Source organism: Ovis aries, chromosome 11, assembly GCF_016772045.2.
Source record: "Ovis aries strain OAR_USU_Benz2616 breed Rambouillet chromosome 11, ARS-UI_Ramb_v3.0, whole genome shotgun sequence".
Classification (NCBI taxonomy): Eukaryota; Metazoa; Chordata; class Mammalia; order Artiodactyla; family Bovidae; genus Ovis; species Ovis aries.
This window is the reverse complement of record NC_056064.1, coordinates 40,860,194-40,878,757: the sequence shown is the minus strand read 5'-3', so window position 1 is coordinate 40,878,757 and position 18,564 is coordinate 40,860,194. Positions and strand designations below refer to the sequence as shown.

The following is an 18,564-nucleotide window of genomic DNA, read 5'->3' as shown; positions in this document are numbered from 1 at the left end:
CCATTTATTCTAAAGTCTCCTTTAAATCTAGTTGCCAGTAAGCAGCACGTGGCTCTCCGCCCCCAGACTATTTCTTTATTCATTCCTAACATTTACCTTGGCAGCCAAAGCATAAGATTCATCAAGCGTGTTCGACAACCCATGGCACATTTCCTGATTCCCTCTGTTCCCTCCGCAGGGCATAGATGCACAGCACTGAGCCTTTCCAGGGCTCAGCGGGATCAGGGCTGCTGGCCACTTAACAAAGGCTATCTGCCTCCCAGGGGCCAATGAGAGTCCTGGGCACAGGCTGGGGTTGTTTGGTTTTGAGGTGTGCTGGGATGAAAGGCAGCCTGGAAGTGGAAGATTCGGTCATTCATTAATTAATTATAATTGTGGGTTTGTTCTTAAGAGTGATTCCTTTGAAATTACTTTCCATCCACCAGCGGCTGCAACCGAGGATCAGATATTCAGAACTGTCTCCATTTCCTCTGCACAAGTATTTTCATTCCAGGACCTGAGATTCTGTCCTGATCTGGCTCTTGCATCGCAAGTCCCTCCCATCCTTGCTTTAGAGCTGGGATGTGTTTATTTGGGGGTTGGGTAGGGGCAGGTGTGTGTTTGTGTGTTTAATGTCTACTTTTTCAAAGGAAATCTATGCCACCCCAAATCACCTTTCTGTGGACTTTAGTCAGACCTTTTCCAGATAAACGGACAATGGAAAAAAGACTAGAAAGACACCTGAGACTAATACCCACCTAAGGCCGTGGGCCACACCTCCAGGTTAACACTGGGAGGGAAAAGCAACCTGGTATATCGATGTGACTCTAAACAACAGCCAGTGTGTGAAGGCCCGGGGGTGCTTTGGGATTGACCAAGAGGAAACACGTGTTGCACAATGATAGGATCTTGTCGGTACAGCTGTCAGAAGAGGGAACTCCCACAGCAAAGGGCATAAAGCCATCTGGGGCAGTCTGGGGCGGCTCAGTTTTGTGGTGCCAGGGAGTGGACCAGAGCCCAGTCCTGCCCCAGACACAGATGGAACCATGAATTCCAACCAGAGCTTCAGCCAGAACCGCTCAGGTTCCCTCTATGCCACAGGAGGCGGCTGGGGCCGGCCGGGGAGCTTTCCCCGGGCTCCGAGTGTCCATGGTGGTGCGGGGGGTGTCCGCATCTCACTTTCCTCCTCCTCACTGAGCTGTTCCCTCCCTGAAGGGTCTTGGAGGTCTGGAAGAGGCAGCTCCCTCCTAGGCGGAAATGGGAAGGAGATGATGCAGAACCTTAATGACCGCCTGGCCACCTACCTGGAAAAGGTGCGCGCCCTGGAGGAGGCCAACGTGAAACTAGAAAGCTCCATCCTGAAGTGGCATCAGCAAAGAGATTCAGGCAATAAGCAAGACTACTCCCAATACGAGGAAAGCATCAGCCACCTGCAGGAGCAGGTAAGATCCTGGGTAACCCTGGAACTCAAGAGGGGACTGCCTTTCCAGGAGACCCATGAGAGAAGAAATCAGTAGAAAAGATAATTTCCTGGAAAATGACAAAAAGAGCTTAAAAAAAAATCATGAACAAAAGTATTCAAGGATATTTTCTTTCTTTTCCCTAGTGGCTCAGATGGTAAAGAGTTGTTTCATTTACTTATTTATTGCTGTGCTGGGTCTTTGTTGATGAAGTTCTGAGCTTCTCTCTAGCTGTGGAGAGTGGGGGCTTCTCTCTAGCTGTGGCACGGGCGCTCCTCTTGTTGGTGAGCATGAGCTCTAGGCCATGCAGGCTTCAGTGGTTGCAGTTCCCAGGCTCCAGAACACAGGCTCAACCGTTGTGACAGGCTTAGATGGCATGTGGGATCTTCCTGGAACAGGGATCGAACCTGTGTCTCCTGCACTGGCAAGCAGATTCTTTACCACTAAGCCACCAGGGAAACCCAAGGATATTTTCTTGTGCATGTTGAGTCGCTTCAGTCATGTCCAACTCTTTGTGACCCTGTGGACTGTAGCCCACTGGACTCCTCTGTCCTTGAGATTCTCTAGGCAAAAGTACTGGGATGGCTTGCCATTCCTTCTCCAGGGCATCTTCCCAAGCAGGGATCAAAGCCTCGTCTCTTATGTCTCTTGCATGGGCAGGTGGGTTCTTTAGCACCAGTGCCACCTGGGAAGCCCAAGGACATTTTCTTATCATACCTTAAATATGGAGTCAGGAAAAGTCTGTTTTGTATATTTAATCTTCTGTACGTGAATTATATAGAAAACATGGAAGGCAAGCAGGTGCTGTCTGGTACCACTTACGATCCGACAACATAATCGTAATGATCAGGGCTGATCTTCATTCCTCATGCTCAGCGCACAAGGCACAAGAGAGCATTTACGTCTCGTTGCATCAGCTCTGCTCCACCTCCAAGTCCTGACAGCAGTGTGATTACCCATCAAAGAAAGGCTGAGTTGTACTATTCTCGAGATCACACGTAAAAGCCGTCACTCCACTAGAAGATACATCTTTGTGATTTCCCTGGATGCTTCCTCTTGGGGACTTCCAGAAGTTCTGAATTCTAGCCACTCACAGTTCTGAAAATGGCATATTGCTAGGGAAAAAAAATAATAAAAATGGGTCTGATTTTTAGAATCTTAGAGTTAAGATGGATTATGGAGATGTCTTCAAAATATGAATAGCTTTTCAACCAAACATTTAGAAGCCTAACTTTATACCTTCTGCTCAGTCACTCAGTAGTGTCCAACTCTTTTTGACCCTATGACTGTAGTCCACCAGGCTCCTCTGCCCATGGGATTTTCTAGGCAAGAATACAGGAGTGGGCTGCACACCATTATACCTTCTGGGATGTTTCATAACATTGGCTAGAAGTACAGGGAATCCAGTCATCTAGGTTATATTTTAAAGCTATGGAAATTCTCTTAAGTAAAGTAGTCCCAGAAATTTTCCTGTAAGATCATGATTGAACCTATCCTAGAAAGAGCATCACGGGTTTCCAACATTTTTATGATACTATTTCTCAACACTCAGTCGTCCCTGCTTGAATCAAGATAATAGAAATCTTTCCTTATAATGAACCCTAATTATTGAATAATCAACCTAATAGCTGACTGTGTAATTGTCTTAACTATATAGTACATGGTTGTCTTTACCAAAAAAATAAGGTGACTCAACAAAACTTACCATACTGTTTTTATTAATAAAGTTGCTTTGGTTTTAGAATGGAGAGGACAGAAGTTTTTTGCAAATGGGAAGCTAAGAACATAACTCCCAAAAGAAACGTGAGGTTAGACCTGGTCAAATAATGCATCAGCTGACAGCAGAAAGACGGAGGAAAGGGGATGGAAAAATTTATTGAGCGATTATTATATGCCAGGCATCATGTCAGGTACTGAATATACTCATCAGCGTGGTCCAAGAGCTTTCTGCAATGATGGAAACATTCTGTATTATCTGATTTATTTCTCACTACAACCCTGGAAAGAAACTGAGGCTCAGAGAAGTGAAGCAGCCATCCAAAGCCACCAGGAAGAGCTAGAGCTGGGATTCTAACCTAGGTTTGTTTCTAATGGCCTCGTAATTTCCACAGAGCCTGGTGCTGGCCAGTCTGCCTCATCAAAAATGATGCTATTTGTTAATAAAGATAGTGCATCCCATTTGCACTCTTAAGCATACAACACATATTTCATACCCATTATCTCATTCTGTGAAGCAGGTGTTTTTATCCCCAATCTATGGATGAGGAGACTGAGGCCAAGTGGGTGCCTAAATTCTTTGGAACAGAATTAAGAAAAGCGAGTGGGGACAATTACAAGGAGTGGGTGGCTGGCCCACCCTCCAGGAAACCCCAGGTTCTTGGTTCTGACATTAAATGGGAAGCTCCTTCAGCTTCAAATTATATTCATTTCTGTATTTCTTACTTCAGTTGTTTTTCTCTGTGTTTGAAGAAAACAGATATTTGAAGTTCAGATGGTCTATCAGACCTCCCCTCTTTATAGGTGACAAAACAGAGGCCCAAAGAAGTCCCACCATGCCTGGGACTTACCGGGAGTTGGTGATGGACAGGGAGGCCAGGCATGCTGCAATTCATGGGGTCGCAAAGAGTCGGACACGACTGAGAGACTGAACTGAACTGGGCCTTTCAAGATTCATGAAGTGTTCTGATTAGATATAGCTCTCTCCCACCCCCACTTAGTATCACCAACTCAATGGACATGAATCTGAGCAAACTCCAGGAGATAATGAAGGACAGGAGAGCCTGGCATGCTGCAGTCCATGGGGTCACAAAGAGTCAGACATGACTTAGTGATTGAACAACACCTTCACTTTAAGGATGTTAAATGTTACTCCAAAAGTCTGTAAGAAAATATTTCAGGAATTCTCTGGTACTAGTGGTTAGAACTTGATGCTTTCACTGCTGTGGGCCTGGGTTCAATCCCAGGTCAGGAAACTAAGATCCCACAAACTTAATGGCCAAAAAGAAAAAGAAAGAAAAAAAAGAAAATTATTTAAATTTCTTCTATATCAACTCATGTACTATAAGAATGCTACCTGGGGAAATCAGACTTTTGATGTGGGTTTTGCCATGGGTAAATTATCAATTTAATTCAGAAAAACCAAATAAGTCCTGGGGAAGTCAGACTTTTGATGTGGGTTTTGCCACAGATAAATTATCAATTTAATTCAGAAAAGCCAAATAAGTTCACAGATGATTTTTTTAAGTATACACACTGTTTTGCATCCTTCCTATTATTTTAAATAAATTTTCATGTGGAGTATTTTTAGATTTACATGGTACAGAAACTTTCCATAAATCACCCAGCTCCCCTCATCACTAAAATCTTTGAAACAGAGTTGGACATTGTCACACAAATATTAAGGTGCAGAATGGCTCTCAATAGTACTATATTTGGCTCATTGGTTTACAGTCACAAGTTCTGTTCTCCTCTCCCTAGTAGATTACACACCCTGAAGCAATGATGCTACACTAATACACAAACCAGATTATTTTAAAAGAATGAACTCAGGTCCTTGGGGAGAATCCAAGTGATTAATTACAACACAATGCAATACCTATGCCTCATATATTATTTCTCAACCCACTCTTGTTCATTCATTACTGTAAAGGATGGCTCAGTAATAGTGGTTGTATCATAATATTGTATCAGGTAACCCAACGAGGAAGAAATAGTTTCAGTTTTTAAATTTCTTCTATATCAACCCATGGACTATAAGAATGCTACCTGGGGAAATCAGACTTTTGATGTGGATTTTGCCATGGATAAATTATCAATTTAATTCAGAAAAAAACAAATAAGTTCACAGATGATTTTTTTAAGTATACACACTGTTTTGCATCCTTCTTATTATTTTAAATAAACTTTTCATGTGGAGTATTTTTAGATTTACATGGTACAGAAACTTTCCATAAATCACCCAGCTCCCCTCATTACTAAAATCTTCCATCACCATGGCACATTTGTCACAACTAACAAAGCAACATCAGTACACTGCTGTGAAATAAATTCACCTTTGTCTCAAACTTAATATCTGTATCAGTATAGAGAGAGTGACATTATTTTTTAATTGAAATAGAGTTGATTTACAATGTTGTGTTAATTTCTCCTGTGCAGCAAAGTCGATCAGTTTTGTATATATCTTTATGTAGATGTATGGATATCCCAGGTGGTGCTAGTGGTAAAGAACCCGACTGCCAGTGCAGCAGGCGTTAGAGATGTGGGTTTGATCCCTGGGTTGGGAAGATACTCTGGAGGAGGGTACGGCAACCCACTCCAGTGTTCTTGCTTGGAGAATCCCATAGACAGAGGAGCCTGGTGGGCTACAGTCCATGGGGTCACAAAGAGTTGGACATGACTGAGGCAACTTCTTTTTTTTTAATATAATTTTCCATTATGGTTTATCACAGAATATTGGATATAGTTCCATGCACTATAGATTCTGTATAGCACAGAATATTGTTTATCCATTCTATGTGGAAGTGATATTCTTAATGATTACTCCATGGTCTTCCAATTAAAAGTATATTATACATAAGGTAACTTCATTGGAAAACTGTGGTGTTTCCAACACAGGTGGTATGTTTTATTTTCTGATTTCGTGGAGAGTACAGGGCATGGTTTCTTTGAATGTCAAGCAAAACCTCAGGGAACAGCTGAGGCTAACTGCAGGGATCCCCAGGCCATTTTGGATGGAGTTACTTTTCATCTCCCATGAGCTTAGATCATGCAAAGACTAAACAGCCTGGAGGGGAAAGCATTGGTAAGAAATCCCTAAGCAGCACTGTAGAGGAAAGACAAGGAAATATCTACAGAATCCCTTTTCAGACCTATGGAAGTCATCGTGATACCATTTGGAATCCACTAAGGGAATTGAGTTGGGCATGGGCAGCCAGTCTGGTCATCTCCCATCATGAACAGCAAAGTAGACAATGCATCTCAACATTTAAACCCTAGGAATTTATCCAGTGCAGACACTGGCTCTAATTACAAAAGTGCTAGCTTTTTTTAAAACAAAATTAAAATTTCTTTACATTTTTCTGAACTAATTTAGCTTCAACCGATTGTTTTCAGAGTGTCTAGACTGTGCCCAGAAATGCTATTTTGCATTATTTTATTTTATCTCTTCTAATCTAATTCTCATAACTCTGTGGTTGTTATTATTGCCATTTTATGTATGAAGAAGCCAAGACTTGGCAGAGCCCACTCAGGAGGTAGGTGCTGGAGCAGGACCCCAGGCCCTGCTCTGGGAGTTCCAGACCCAGTGTTCTGAACACCTCTGAATCCTGCTATTGTGTATTTATGACACAAAATTCCAAGTAATCAGTGGAACTTTGAACAGGGCCAGATTTTTGAAAGGTGTCTTTGTGTCGAAGTATAAGTTTGTCCTAAGAAAATCCTCTCTAATTAAAGCAACTATCTGCATAAATACGATGGGAATGTCACAGATTCTTTGGCCCCAAGTAAGTGACAGAAGTTTGGAACTAGGACCCCTAAGGTCACATGTTTTCAGTACAAGCTCCTTATTTGTAAAGAGCGTTGATGAAACTGAAGTCCGCAGAGTTGGGTCACTGACCCAAGTTCACACCAATGGTCAGTAACAGGAAATAAAAGGAAAATCTGCTGGTTCCCAGTTCAGCGCAATGCTTGGTACAAAAGTAGTATACTTTTGACATTGAGATATATTCCATCCAATTTTCCCCAAGACAATGACACGCATTAAAATTGAGTGTCATATATTATTTCTCTGATACGTGTATTTCTCTGATTACAACTACCTAGAAGTATTCACAAATCAAACATATATATACTCAGTTTCTCAGGTGGATACTTCAACAATAATTCTTTTTTTTAACTTTTTATTTTTAGTTTATTTTACTTTATAATACTGTATTGGTTTTGCCATACATTGACATGAATCCACCACGGGTGTACATGCGATCCCAAACATGAAACCCCCCTCCTACCTCCCTCCCCACAACATCCCTCTGGGTCATCCCCGGGCACCAGCCGCAAGCATGCTGTATCCTGCATCGGACATAGACTGGTGATTGGATTCTTACATGATAGTATACATGTATCAATGCCATTCTCCCAAATCATCCCACCCTCTCCCTCTCCCTCTGAATCCAAAAGTCCGCTAATTCTCTTTTTAAATAAAAAATATATACACATCTAGTGAAGCCAGTGGCATCCCACTCCAGTACTCTTGCCTGGAAAATCCCATGTATGGAAAAGCCTGGTAGGCTACAGTCCATGGGGTCGGGAAGAGTCGGACACAACTGAGTAACCTCACTTTCGCTTTTCACTTTCATGCATTGGAGAAGGAAATGGCAACGCACTCCAGTGTTCTTGCCTGGAGAATCCCAGGGACGGGGGAGCCTGGTGGGCTGTCGCCTGTGGGTCACACAGAGTTGGACACAACTGAAGCGACTTAGCAGCAGCAGCAGCAGTGAAAGTCTTTAACTAGAGGCAGTTACAAAGTTAAAGTTTCAACATGAAGTTTATTAATCCTTTTTCAGATTTTTTTCCATTATAAGTTATTACAAGAAATTGAATATAGTTCCCTATGCTATACAGTGTGTGTGTGTGTGCATGTGTGTGTGTGACATAGTTACTCAATCATGTCTGACCTTTGTGATCCATGGATTGTAGCCCACCAGACTCCTCTGTCCATAGAATTCTCTAGGCAAGAACACTGGAGTGGGTTGCCACTCCTGTCTCCACAGGATCTTCCTGGCCCAGGAATCAAACCTGTGTCTCCTGCATTGCAGGCAGATTCTCTACCATCTGACCCACCAGGGAAGCCCATGCAAAACAGTTGCTCTTTGTTATTTATTTAATATATAGCAGTCTGTATCTGTTAATCCCCAATTCCCAACTCATCCTTCTCCCCTTTCAGTTAATATGTTAATAGCTACAACTGAATAATTTACAAACACATATACACACCTATAAATTATGTATATGGCTATGGTCATTTAGGGCAAAAACTAATTATGCTTAGTTCAGTTCATTCACTTAGTTGTGTCTGACTCTTTGCGACCCCATGGACTGTAGCACACCAGGCTTCCCTGCCCATCACCAACTCCCAGAGCTTGCTCAAACTCATGTCCATTGAGTCGGTGATGCCATCCAACCGTCTCTTCCTCTGTTGTCCCCTTCTCCTCCTGCCTTCAATCTTTCCCTGCATCAGAGTCTTATTTCAAATGAGCCAGCTCTTCGCATCAGGTGGCCAAAGTATTGGAGTTTCAGTTTCAACATCAGTCCTTCCAATGAATATTCAGGACTGGTTTCCTTTAGGATGGACTGGTTGGATCTCCTTGCAGTCCAAGGGACTCTCAACTTCTTCAACACCACAGTTCAAAAGCATCAATTCTTTGGTGCTCAGCTTTCTTTATAGTCCAACTCTCACATCCATACATGACTACTGGAAAAACCATAGCCTTGTCGAAAAACAAGTCGGACAAAACAAAAACAAGTCAAAAAATCCCCAGTCAGACACAACTGAGCGACTTTCACGTTGTGTGGATCTTACAAGATAGTTAAAAGGCATTTTCCACAATTACTCTCCTTCCCCCGCCTATATCATTCTTTGAGCAGTTGCATCAATCCTATCAAAACCCAATATAAAAAAAGACAGTGAAAGTGACTGCAGACCATACCATTACTACAAACCCACACTTGTGCTTTGCACTTAGTAAGTGCTCAATAAATATTAATTGACTTGACTGCTCATTATTCCACTGCTAGAAAATAAAGCCTTATCTGCTGATAAGTCAGATTATCAGGAGCTGGGCAGAAATGCAGCTGTCCTGTGGATTTGCATGCAACTGAAGTGACTCTTGGTGTGTGCTTTACAGATAGCAGATGGCAAGGTAAACAATGCTCAGATCATCCTTCTCATTGACAACGCCAGGATGGCAGTGGATGACTTCAGCCTTAAGTAAGTTCCTTCTTCACAGTGTTGTGGTGGGTGGGGGGAGGGGATGGGGGTTGGTTTGGTTTTGGGAATTGTTCTTGTTTCTGTTTTGCCGAAAGAAAATGTACCACACCATTACCCATGTGTAAAATCTTACTAAGCTATAATGAAAAGGCATGCTGCTACTGCTGCTGCTGCTGCTGCTAAGTTGCTTCAGTCACTAGGGTCCAGACAGATGTTTAATACACAAACCAGATATAAAATACACTTTTTGGTATGGGGAAATTTGAATACAAATACTTAGATGATATTAAAAACTTATTATTGATTTTTAGGTGTGATAATGTTACTATGCTTATTTAGAAAACTCTTTTTTCTTAAAAGATACATTCTGAAGTATTTAGGGGTTGAAAGGACATAATGTCTATAAATTACTTTAAAATACAAGATAGAATATAGACCAAATGAATATGACAAAATGTTAACAGCTGCTAAATCTAAGTGACGGATATATGGCTGTTTATTATGCCATTCTCTCTAAAGAAAAAATAATATTGGATCACCATCATAGAAAAACCTGCATGAAATGTAAAAAGCAAGAAATTCAGCCTAAAACTAAGGTGAATCCTTCCAATAACAAGAGTTCTGTTCTCTTCCTTCTAACCAAAGGTATGAACATGAACACTCCTTCAAGAAAGACTTAGAAATTGAAGTTGAAGGTCTCCGAAAGACCCTGGATGATCTGACCATTGTCACCACAGACCTAGAACAGGAGGTTGAGGGGATGAGGAAAGAGCTCATCCTCATGAAGAAGCGTCATGAGCAGGTAGGACTCCCAGGATCTCCAGGTAACCAGTACAGCTCTTAGTCCACACATTTCAGATGACTCAGTCGCTCCAGAAGAAATCACCACCTGAATGCCAGCTCTATTGTCTTCAACCTAAATAATCATAAGGAACCACATACATATCTGATTTTTCCATGTTCACAGTCATTTACCCTGGTGTCAAATACAACAGCTAAAACACAATTCCAATTAACTATGACATCAGTCAACAATTTTGTTAAGATACAATGTTTATCTAGGCCTGTTTATTAATATGATGCGAGAAAAAGAAATGTGTAGGATCGAACTTCTTTCATTAACCCAATGTGTAGCAAGTTGGAGAACAACAGAATAGACTCCCATGGATCCAGATTATATTCAATATAGTTATATTCTATAGTAACTCACAGTTCCTATATATTTGATATAACTATTGGCAAAAATTGAGTCTCAATTGCCAAAAGCATTTAACTGACTTTAAAAGTTAGCATCCATCTAAAATCCCCGAGACTCTGATGAAAAGATAGAAAAACAATCCCCATTTTAGGCAAACAAAACTGCTTATCAAAGAACCTCACCTTCTGTACACCTGGGTAGACATGGTTGTTAATTAAACCTTTCCTGTAGTTTCTTGGTTTCATGCATGGGCATCATCCCTACAGAGTCATAATACACTGACAAGATTTTGAAAGTCTCTACACCATTTGGCTTTGGGTTACTGAACTGCTTCCCCAAAGCTTTGGCCTATAACCTGAAATGTTCAAGTGTTTCATTGTATCATCATTTTACTCATGAACACTTGTTGAAGAGTGCTTTATACTCTATGTAAGCAAAATTCCGTGTAAAATGTTTTCAACCAGGGATTAAGTCAGTAATCACAGGGGCCATTTGATTACCTGTCTAGTGCTATTCTTTACTTCATAAAATTATAAGAGAGGGGCTTCCCTGCAAGTCCATTGACTAAAACTCATCACTTCTTCCACTGCAGGGGCCCTGGGTTCAATCCCTGTTCAGGGAATTAAGATCCCACATGCAGTATGGTATGGCAAAAAAAAAAATTATATATATATATATATATATATATGAGGAACAAAAGCATATGTTTTGTCATCAACAAACAATAACTGAGAAACCAAACCAAGCCAATGGAAGGTGGCAAACACATAAGCTGAATTTTTAAAAGATCTGTGTAAGGCTGTCCATCAACTTACTTCTGGCCTTCTGATTGTCAAAACTGATTCATTTTCTCTCTCTGTGGTTAAACAGGAAGTGGAGGAACACCGTTTGCCAAATGACTTCAAGGTCAACGTGAAGGTGGATACAACCCCGGGAGAAGATCTGATTAAGGTCCTGGAGGATATGAGGCAGGAATATGAGTCTATAATTAAAAAGAAGCATCAAGACTTGGACACTTGGTATAAAGAGCAGGTAAAAGAAAGATGCCCAAACTTCCCAAAGTTTCCACTTACAAGTGGCCCCAATGCCAATGCCTCTCTTCTTTTCTTGGTCTCACAGTCAGCAGCCGTGCCCCAGGAAGCAGCCAGTCCAACAGGTGTGCAGAGCAGCCAAAGCGACCTTCATGAACTGAAGCGCACTTTCCAGGCCCTGGAGATTGACCTGCAGACACAGTGCAGCAAGGTGAGTTTGAGCTGGAAAAATCTTAGGTCAGTTACCACCTCCTCCACAAAAACTTCTTCTCTCCAGGGCCTGTCTCTCCAACTCCCTTGGGGCACTTCTCCATCCAAACTCCCACTTTCCATCCAAACTGTCCACAATGAGGATGCTAAGAGCTCTCATTTATTGAGGTGCCCATGTTGTGCCACATTCGTTCTAGTCAATGTCATCAATCCTCACATTAACCTTTCCAGATGGGCCTGGTGTCCCCATTTTGGAGATAAGGGAACCAAAGCCCCAAACAGTTAAGTGAATTGACCAGGGTTACACAGTTAATAAGCGGCCAGTGGTGAAGCCACATGGTGGTTTGGGGTGGGCGTGGGGTGGGGTGGGCAGTTCTACACCCTCAAAACCCCTATCAACGCTCTCCCCCTTACAACCATGCTGCCCCCTCCCAGTTCCAAGAAAGAGAAATTCTGGTGCCGACATGAGCAGCTGGCAAATGCAGGCTTGGCTGGCTGCAAAGTGTTGCTCTGTTATTGTGTGTGCGTCTTACACAGGGAACAGTCTTATGCCCAGTGAACAGTAAGGTCTTGTGTCTAAGTCATTTCTTTGATCATCATGGTTTTCAGTAAAAATGCTTTTAGGAGTGTTAGAAGCACTTGAAATTCATTAAATAAAATCTATCATTGAATTTCCTTCTTAGCCTATCTGAACCTTCTAATCATTCATCACTACCGTTCCCCAGTGCTACTCAGTCTTGAGGAGAAATAATTAGTTCATTTTGTTGCAGGTGCACCTGGTAAATTACTGTTGCATTTTAAGAATCAGTGATGATGGACAGACATTTAAAATGTACACTGTCAAGGTGATGATAATGAACACAGAAATAATTACAGTATTTTATATGATTGAAACACAAATAAATTACTATATTTTAAAATTATCTAAATAGTTTTGTAGCTTTCAGAACATGTTAGCATTAGATATTTCACAACAACCCTGCAAGGTCAGCTCGACATTTATATCTAGGTTCATGCTTTCTACTACCTGACACTATTCTAAGTAACCGAGGATTTGATAATAAAGGAGTTTGGATACTACTGTAGATGATAGACAATAAAGGCACAAATCATCAAAATAAATAATATACCAGATGGAGGAAAATGCTGCAAAGAAATGAAACATGAGGGAGAGGTTAGGCTTTCCAGGAGAAGAGCTGTCATTTTAAAGCCAGGTGGTTGGGAGAGGCTTTACTGTTAAGGTGAGAGTTGAGAAACACCCTCAAAGTGATACAAAGATGCATTCCATGGCTATGGGGAGGGAGTTCCAGGTGGAGGGAATAGCAAATGCACAAGCTATGAGGCACGGGTGTGCCAGACAGGTTGGAGGAACAGCCGAGAAGCCAACACAGATGCAGTGAGTCAACAGAAGGAAGAAGAAAGGAGAGAAGAGGAGGCCCTAGGGTTAACAGTGGCACCAGATTCCCCTTGACCCTTAGAGGGAAGTCAAGGGGAATTTGAAACAGAGGGTATAGACAACTCTTTGAGGAGCTCTGCAGTAAGCAAAGGTGAAGAGAGAAATTGGCTGATTGCTGAAGGTAGTTATGGGCTCGAGAGAACAAATTTTAAGGTGGAAGAAATTCTGTTTGAAAGCTGGTGGGAATAATCTAGGAGAGAGGAAAGCATTCATGTTGCAAGACAGGGGGTAATTGCTGAAATTACCGTGGCACAGACAGGGGCGGTTATTCCCCTCATAACAGGAGGGGAATGAGTGTCGATACAGACTTATGTCTGTGGGTGGAAGCTGGCAGAGCTGATGGGAGCCCTCCCCTGAGGGCTTTCATATCCTCGGCAACAGAGGAAGCAAGGTCATGGGCTAAGAGAAAGGACAGGGAGAAGAGGGGTTTGCAGACAGAGAAGAAGGAACAAAATATCCCTTTGGGAGAACAAGAAAGTGATGAGACCAGAGACATGTGGGGTATTAGCCAAGCAGAACTAAGGGCCCCCTGGACGTTACCAGCCCTGAAGTGCAGGGTGCTTTATTAGCTATGAATGTCTCTTTAAGATTAAAGTTATGTTCACTAGAAAAGTAGGTGGTAAATCCAAACAGAACAGGGACTTGAACTTGGTTCTCAGCTTCCTTCATTTTGCAGCTTTCAGAATTTCCTCAAAAATGACAATGTGTTACCAGAGTCACCAAATTAAAATGGAAGACACGCAGTGAGATTTGAATTTCAGATGAACAAGTGTGTTGGTTTTTTTTTTTTTTTTTTTAGTATAAGTTCTTGTGCAATATTTGGGGGAACATTTGGCACACATTTATACTAAAAGAAAATTACTGATTGCTCATCTGAAATTCATACTTAATCAGGTGCCCTCTTTTTTATCTGGCACCATTACTTGAGACCCTTCTCTGAAGATCCAAAAAGATAGCAGTCCTGGCTACTATTTCCTTCTAGGAGCTTTCAGTCTGGCCTAAAACAAAATATAAGCAGAAGTAGGTAAGGAACAGATCAGGGCAAGGTGGGGTATATTCACTCCCAAACAAGCTACATCAACAATAAATACGACAGGAGTGCAGCTAAGTCGCATAGAACTCCCTGATGCAAAGGCTTTATGCCTAGAAAAATGAGATTCAGAAAGTCCTGACTCCTCATTGCCTGGCTCCAAACCTAAAAGTCAGCCTGCTCCTCCTCACTCATCCCCAACTCCACCAAGACACCCAGCAGAGGAGTTGGTATGTTCTCACTACTCAGCAAGCACGCGTGCTCAGTTATGTCCAGCTCTTTGTGAGTCCATGGACTATAGCCCGCCAGGCTCCTCTGTCCATGGAATTTTTTAGGCACGAATACTGGAGTGGGTTGCCATTTCCTCTTCCAGGGGATCGTCTCCACCCAGAGACCAAACCCACATCTTTTGAGTCTCCTGCATTGGGAGGTGAATTCTTTACCACTGTGCCACCAGGGAAGCCCAACTCAGCAGGCTATTAAATCAAGCCATCAGTCAGTAGATGAAAGAAATTTCATTCCTCTTTCAGAAATCTGCTTTAGAAAACATGTTATCAGAGACCCAGTCTCGGTACTCCTGCCAGCTCCAGGACATGCAACGGATCATCTCCCACTATGAGGAGGAGCTGACACGGCTACGCCATGACCTGGAGCGTCAGAACAACGAATACAAGGTCCTCCTGGGCATCAAAACCCACCTAGAGAAGGAAATCGCCACCTACCGCCAGCTCTTGGAAGGAGAGAATGGAGGGTAAGGCAAAGACTGGCAGGGAAGGACAATGAAAAGTGTATCCACTCTTGTGTGCATTCATGTACCTTAATGGTCCTGTTAGCCATCATCTGTGTAGAGAAAGAAAGGCTTATGCTGAATTTCTTCTGTAGGTACTTAGACCAGGTTGTATTCCGCTAAGTAGGAAGTGTGAATTCATCAACTGTTATTCCCAGGACACTACAATTTGAAGTCAACAGCGTCACTTAATATTTTATATCTCTAGAAACAAACAGTGAAGAAAGTTTGGCTACAGTGTTTCCCAGTGGGAATGCACCCAATTTTCACTCAAAAAAGAAAAAAAGATTGAGGAATCTAACAGCAAGAAAAGACTCAGGAATAAGAGATTGAGATGTCCAGATATTTTATCTGGAATCTCTGCGTAGTTTTGGTATAACTGTTCACAAAAGGGCACATATGTTCTATAACCCAAGAGAAAGGGTTAGAATTTTTTTAGTACATAAATAAAATGTTATTGGACCAAACCCAAAACAGTCTGAAAAGCCCAGGGGGTTCACACTTCAGACACAGACCCTGGAAAGGATCCGAGGGAGGCAAAGCCTGCAGCTGGCTGAAAGGATGGGGGTGACTCAGCAGATTTCTCCATCCCCCAGGGTTAGTGGGAGGCAGTACTCACCGCCTTTGGGTCCAGAAGGGTTCTCCCATGAACTCATGACCTTGAAACTACAGAACTCAAACAATTATCCTCATTAAAGAACTGTGAATGTACCAGCAGGCAAAGGAAGTTAGTTCATCTTGAGAAGTTTTTATGATTGTTGCTAATACTAAAATGAGCCTTTATCACTTTTATAGGACAGTGGAAGAATCTAAGTCAAACGTCAAAGGTAAAAAATACTCTTTCATTGTTTGAATCTACCTTTTTTTTAATGAATCAGCACATTTATCCATCCTTCAGTAATCATACTCTCGTGTACTACTGAATGTTCTTTGTTCAGTTTTTACTTTACTGCCAAATGGCCAGGAATATTGAATCAACTTAAATTAGATATGGCTGAACCAAGTGAGCTCTCAATATTGTCTTAAACAATATAAACACACACATATATATATACACACACATATATATACACACACATATATATATACATATATATATATGAGCTCTTTGCCAGCAGTAAAGTAGATGAAAATAATCAGTGATATTATTATATCTCTATTAAATTATGGACTCAATGGACATGAATCTGAACAAACTTTAGGAGATAATGAAGGATAGGGGAGCCTGGCACACTGCAGACCACGGGATTGCAAAGAGTCAGACACAACTTAGTGACTGAACAACAACAATTAAGTTACGGAGTCTGCTGGCCAAATTCCTAGGAAATTAAGAAAAAAATGATGTCCCATAATTTCCCAAACTACATTCTGTTGAACACTAGCATCCCATGAGATTTTAACTGTGTATTATAGAAGATGTGTTGTGTGGCCCAGTATGGCTGGGAATACTATGTACCACTATCCTCTTGGTGAAGACTCAGGCTATGTTTCAGCACTGAAGATGGAACAAATACTGCTGCAGGGAAGAAAAAGTAAAAGAAAGAAACCGCAACAAAATTTATTTTGTTTAGCACAGTGTTCCCAAATACCTTTGACCGGGGAACCCTATTTTCTCCGATTACAATTAACATCTCACAGAAAAGTTTAAGAAGTCACAGTCTGGGACAGGTGGCACTTTCTGATTAGTTTATGATAAAATGCTCTAAGGCATTAAAGGTTCGGGGACTGAGAGTCCAAGTAACCATCACAGAATAGCAGCTTCATTGCCATCCCACTGCAAGATCCCAACACATGGTCCTTCAGCCTCTCTTTAGTCACGTCCAGGGACAGGGAACCCATTACTGGAGAGGGTGGACAATCTACTTTGGAGAACCTTGACTGTAACAAAGTTCTCCCTGGACCTCTATTACTGGTTTTAATTCTTCCCTCTGGTCTAGAATCAGTGTACTGATACATCAACAAAGCACTTATTCAAATAAATCTTATCTTTGAAAACAGTGACCATGATAAACATTCCTGGCTTCTCATGATCTTTCATATGGCATACTCTCTAGATATTAAAATGAGATCCTCAGAATGGCGTATAAGGCTCTGTACGTTCGTAGAATCTACGCTGCAAGTGCTCAAAAGCCCATATAAGCAGAAAGGACCCCTCCAGCACTTGTGGTCAAATACTAGATTCTGTATCAGGAACACTTGGGGTGAAGGTCTTGACCTGTAGAAAGTGACACTGGTCAGATACCCTCATTTCCTAGAAGGTGGGAGGAAAATCTTCCTCAGTAAGATCTTTTTTCACTCCATTAGAGTCCACCATATTGCTTAGCGATCATTCTAGAAAGCCTTTGGGTGCTGAGAACAGGGGCCTGGAAAGGAGTACAGTTCAGATAGTGGGAAGAGCATGGCAGTGACCTCTTTTTGCTTTTTTTCAAATCTGCAGCTCCAAAGATCAAGGCCATCACACAGGAGAGCGTCAATGGAAGAATAATTCTTTCTCAAGTGAATGAGATCTGAAAGTACAAGTGAGGCCAAGAAAAATTTCTGCCTGTTGTAAAAACTATTTCCCCTCACTGGAAAGTCCTTGCCCAGGTGAATTCTAAGAGGTTTCCTTGGAGTTAACAAACTCAGAAAATTTTTTTCTCTGTAACAATCTCACCATAACAATCTTCATATATTGCTGCACTTTTTCAATTAAAGTATGAGTTCATGAGCTTAAAGCTCTACTTTACTACTACAGTTGTCGGATTCCCGTCATTGTACATGTTTTATAGCCAATAAAACTCCACACCAGCTGCATCATGTCCTTTTTTAAAAAAAATATCATAAGGCAAGACAAAACCTCAAGATAAGGTCAGTCTTGTCTTGACAAGACCTCTTTATCCTGAAAATGGATCCTCAGAGCATTGTCCATGAAAGAGTGACACGGACCTTAATGCTCTGAAGGTGTTTGCAGCAAACACTGGCCAGAATTGTTACCTGCAGCCATGCAACTAGGGACAAGATGTGGTTCACAAGGCTCTCCAAGATCTCTAGACTTTTCCAGCAGGAGAGTGGGAGTGGGGCAGGGATAGAGAAAGGAATGCCCAGAAAGGCCTCAATGAGAGGACCAAAAATTATTCTATCTCACAGATGAATGAATGAACAACTTCTATGCCTAAAAGAGAGTTAAAACTAGAAAAGGAAATTCAGGGGAAAGAAATCGTCATTACAGAGAGATACTGAGACCCTAAGAGGGGAAACAACTCATCCAAAATCTGAGTTGCAAACATTACGATCCAGGATATTATGTTGAGGTATAGTAAGGACTAAAGAAGACAGACTAGGCACCTCTGCCCCTGAAGAAGATGTCTTTTTCTCAGATTTTAGCTGTGTGAGCTGCTAGGCCAAGACGGGTACAGAGGAACAACACTGGAGAAAAGGAAGACAGAAACC

The 18,564-nt window shown here is 41.8% G+C and overlaps 1 protein-coding gene across 2 annotated transcripts; it reads left to right on the top strand.

Annotated features, from left to right (window-relative positions):
* The first annotated feature begins 965 nt into the window (after positions 1-965).
* Positions 966-17,928, top strand: KRT23 (keratin 23). 2 transcript variants are annotated; one of them, XM_060395601.1, is made up of 9 exons: positions 966-1,062; positions 1,195-1,421; positions 9,341-9,423; positions 10,069-10,225; positions 11,492-11,653; positions 11,741-11,863; positions 14,879-15,099; positions 15,931-15,962; positions 17,573-17,928. In XM_060395601.1, the coding sequence occupies exons 1-9, from the start codon at positions 1,026-1,028 to the stop codon at positions 17,644-17,646; spliced, it is 1,116 nt and encodes a 371-aa protein (XP_060251584.1). In that variant the 5' UTR covers positions 966-1,025; the 3' UTR covers positions 17,647-17,928. The 2 variants fall into 2 exon arrangements, with proteins under 2 accessions (XP_060251584.1, XP_004012925.2); XM_004012876.5 differs by having other exon boundaries at positions 966-1,421.
* The last annotated feature ends 636 nt before the right edge of the window (positions 17,929-18,564 follow it).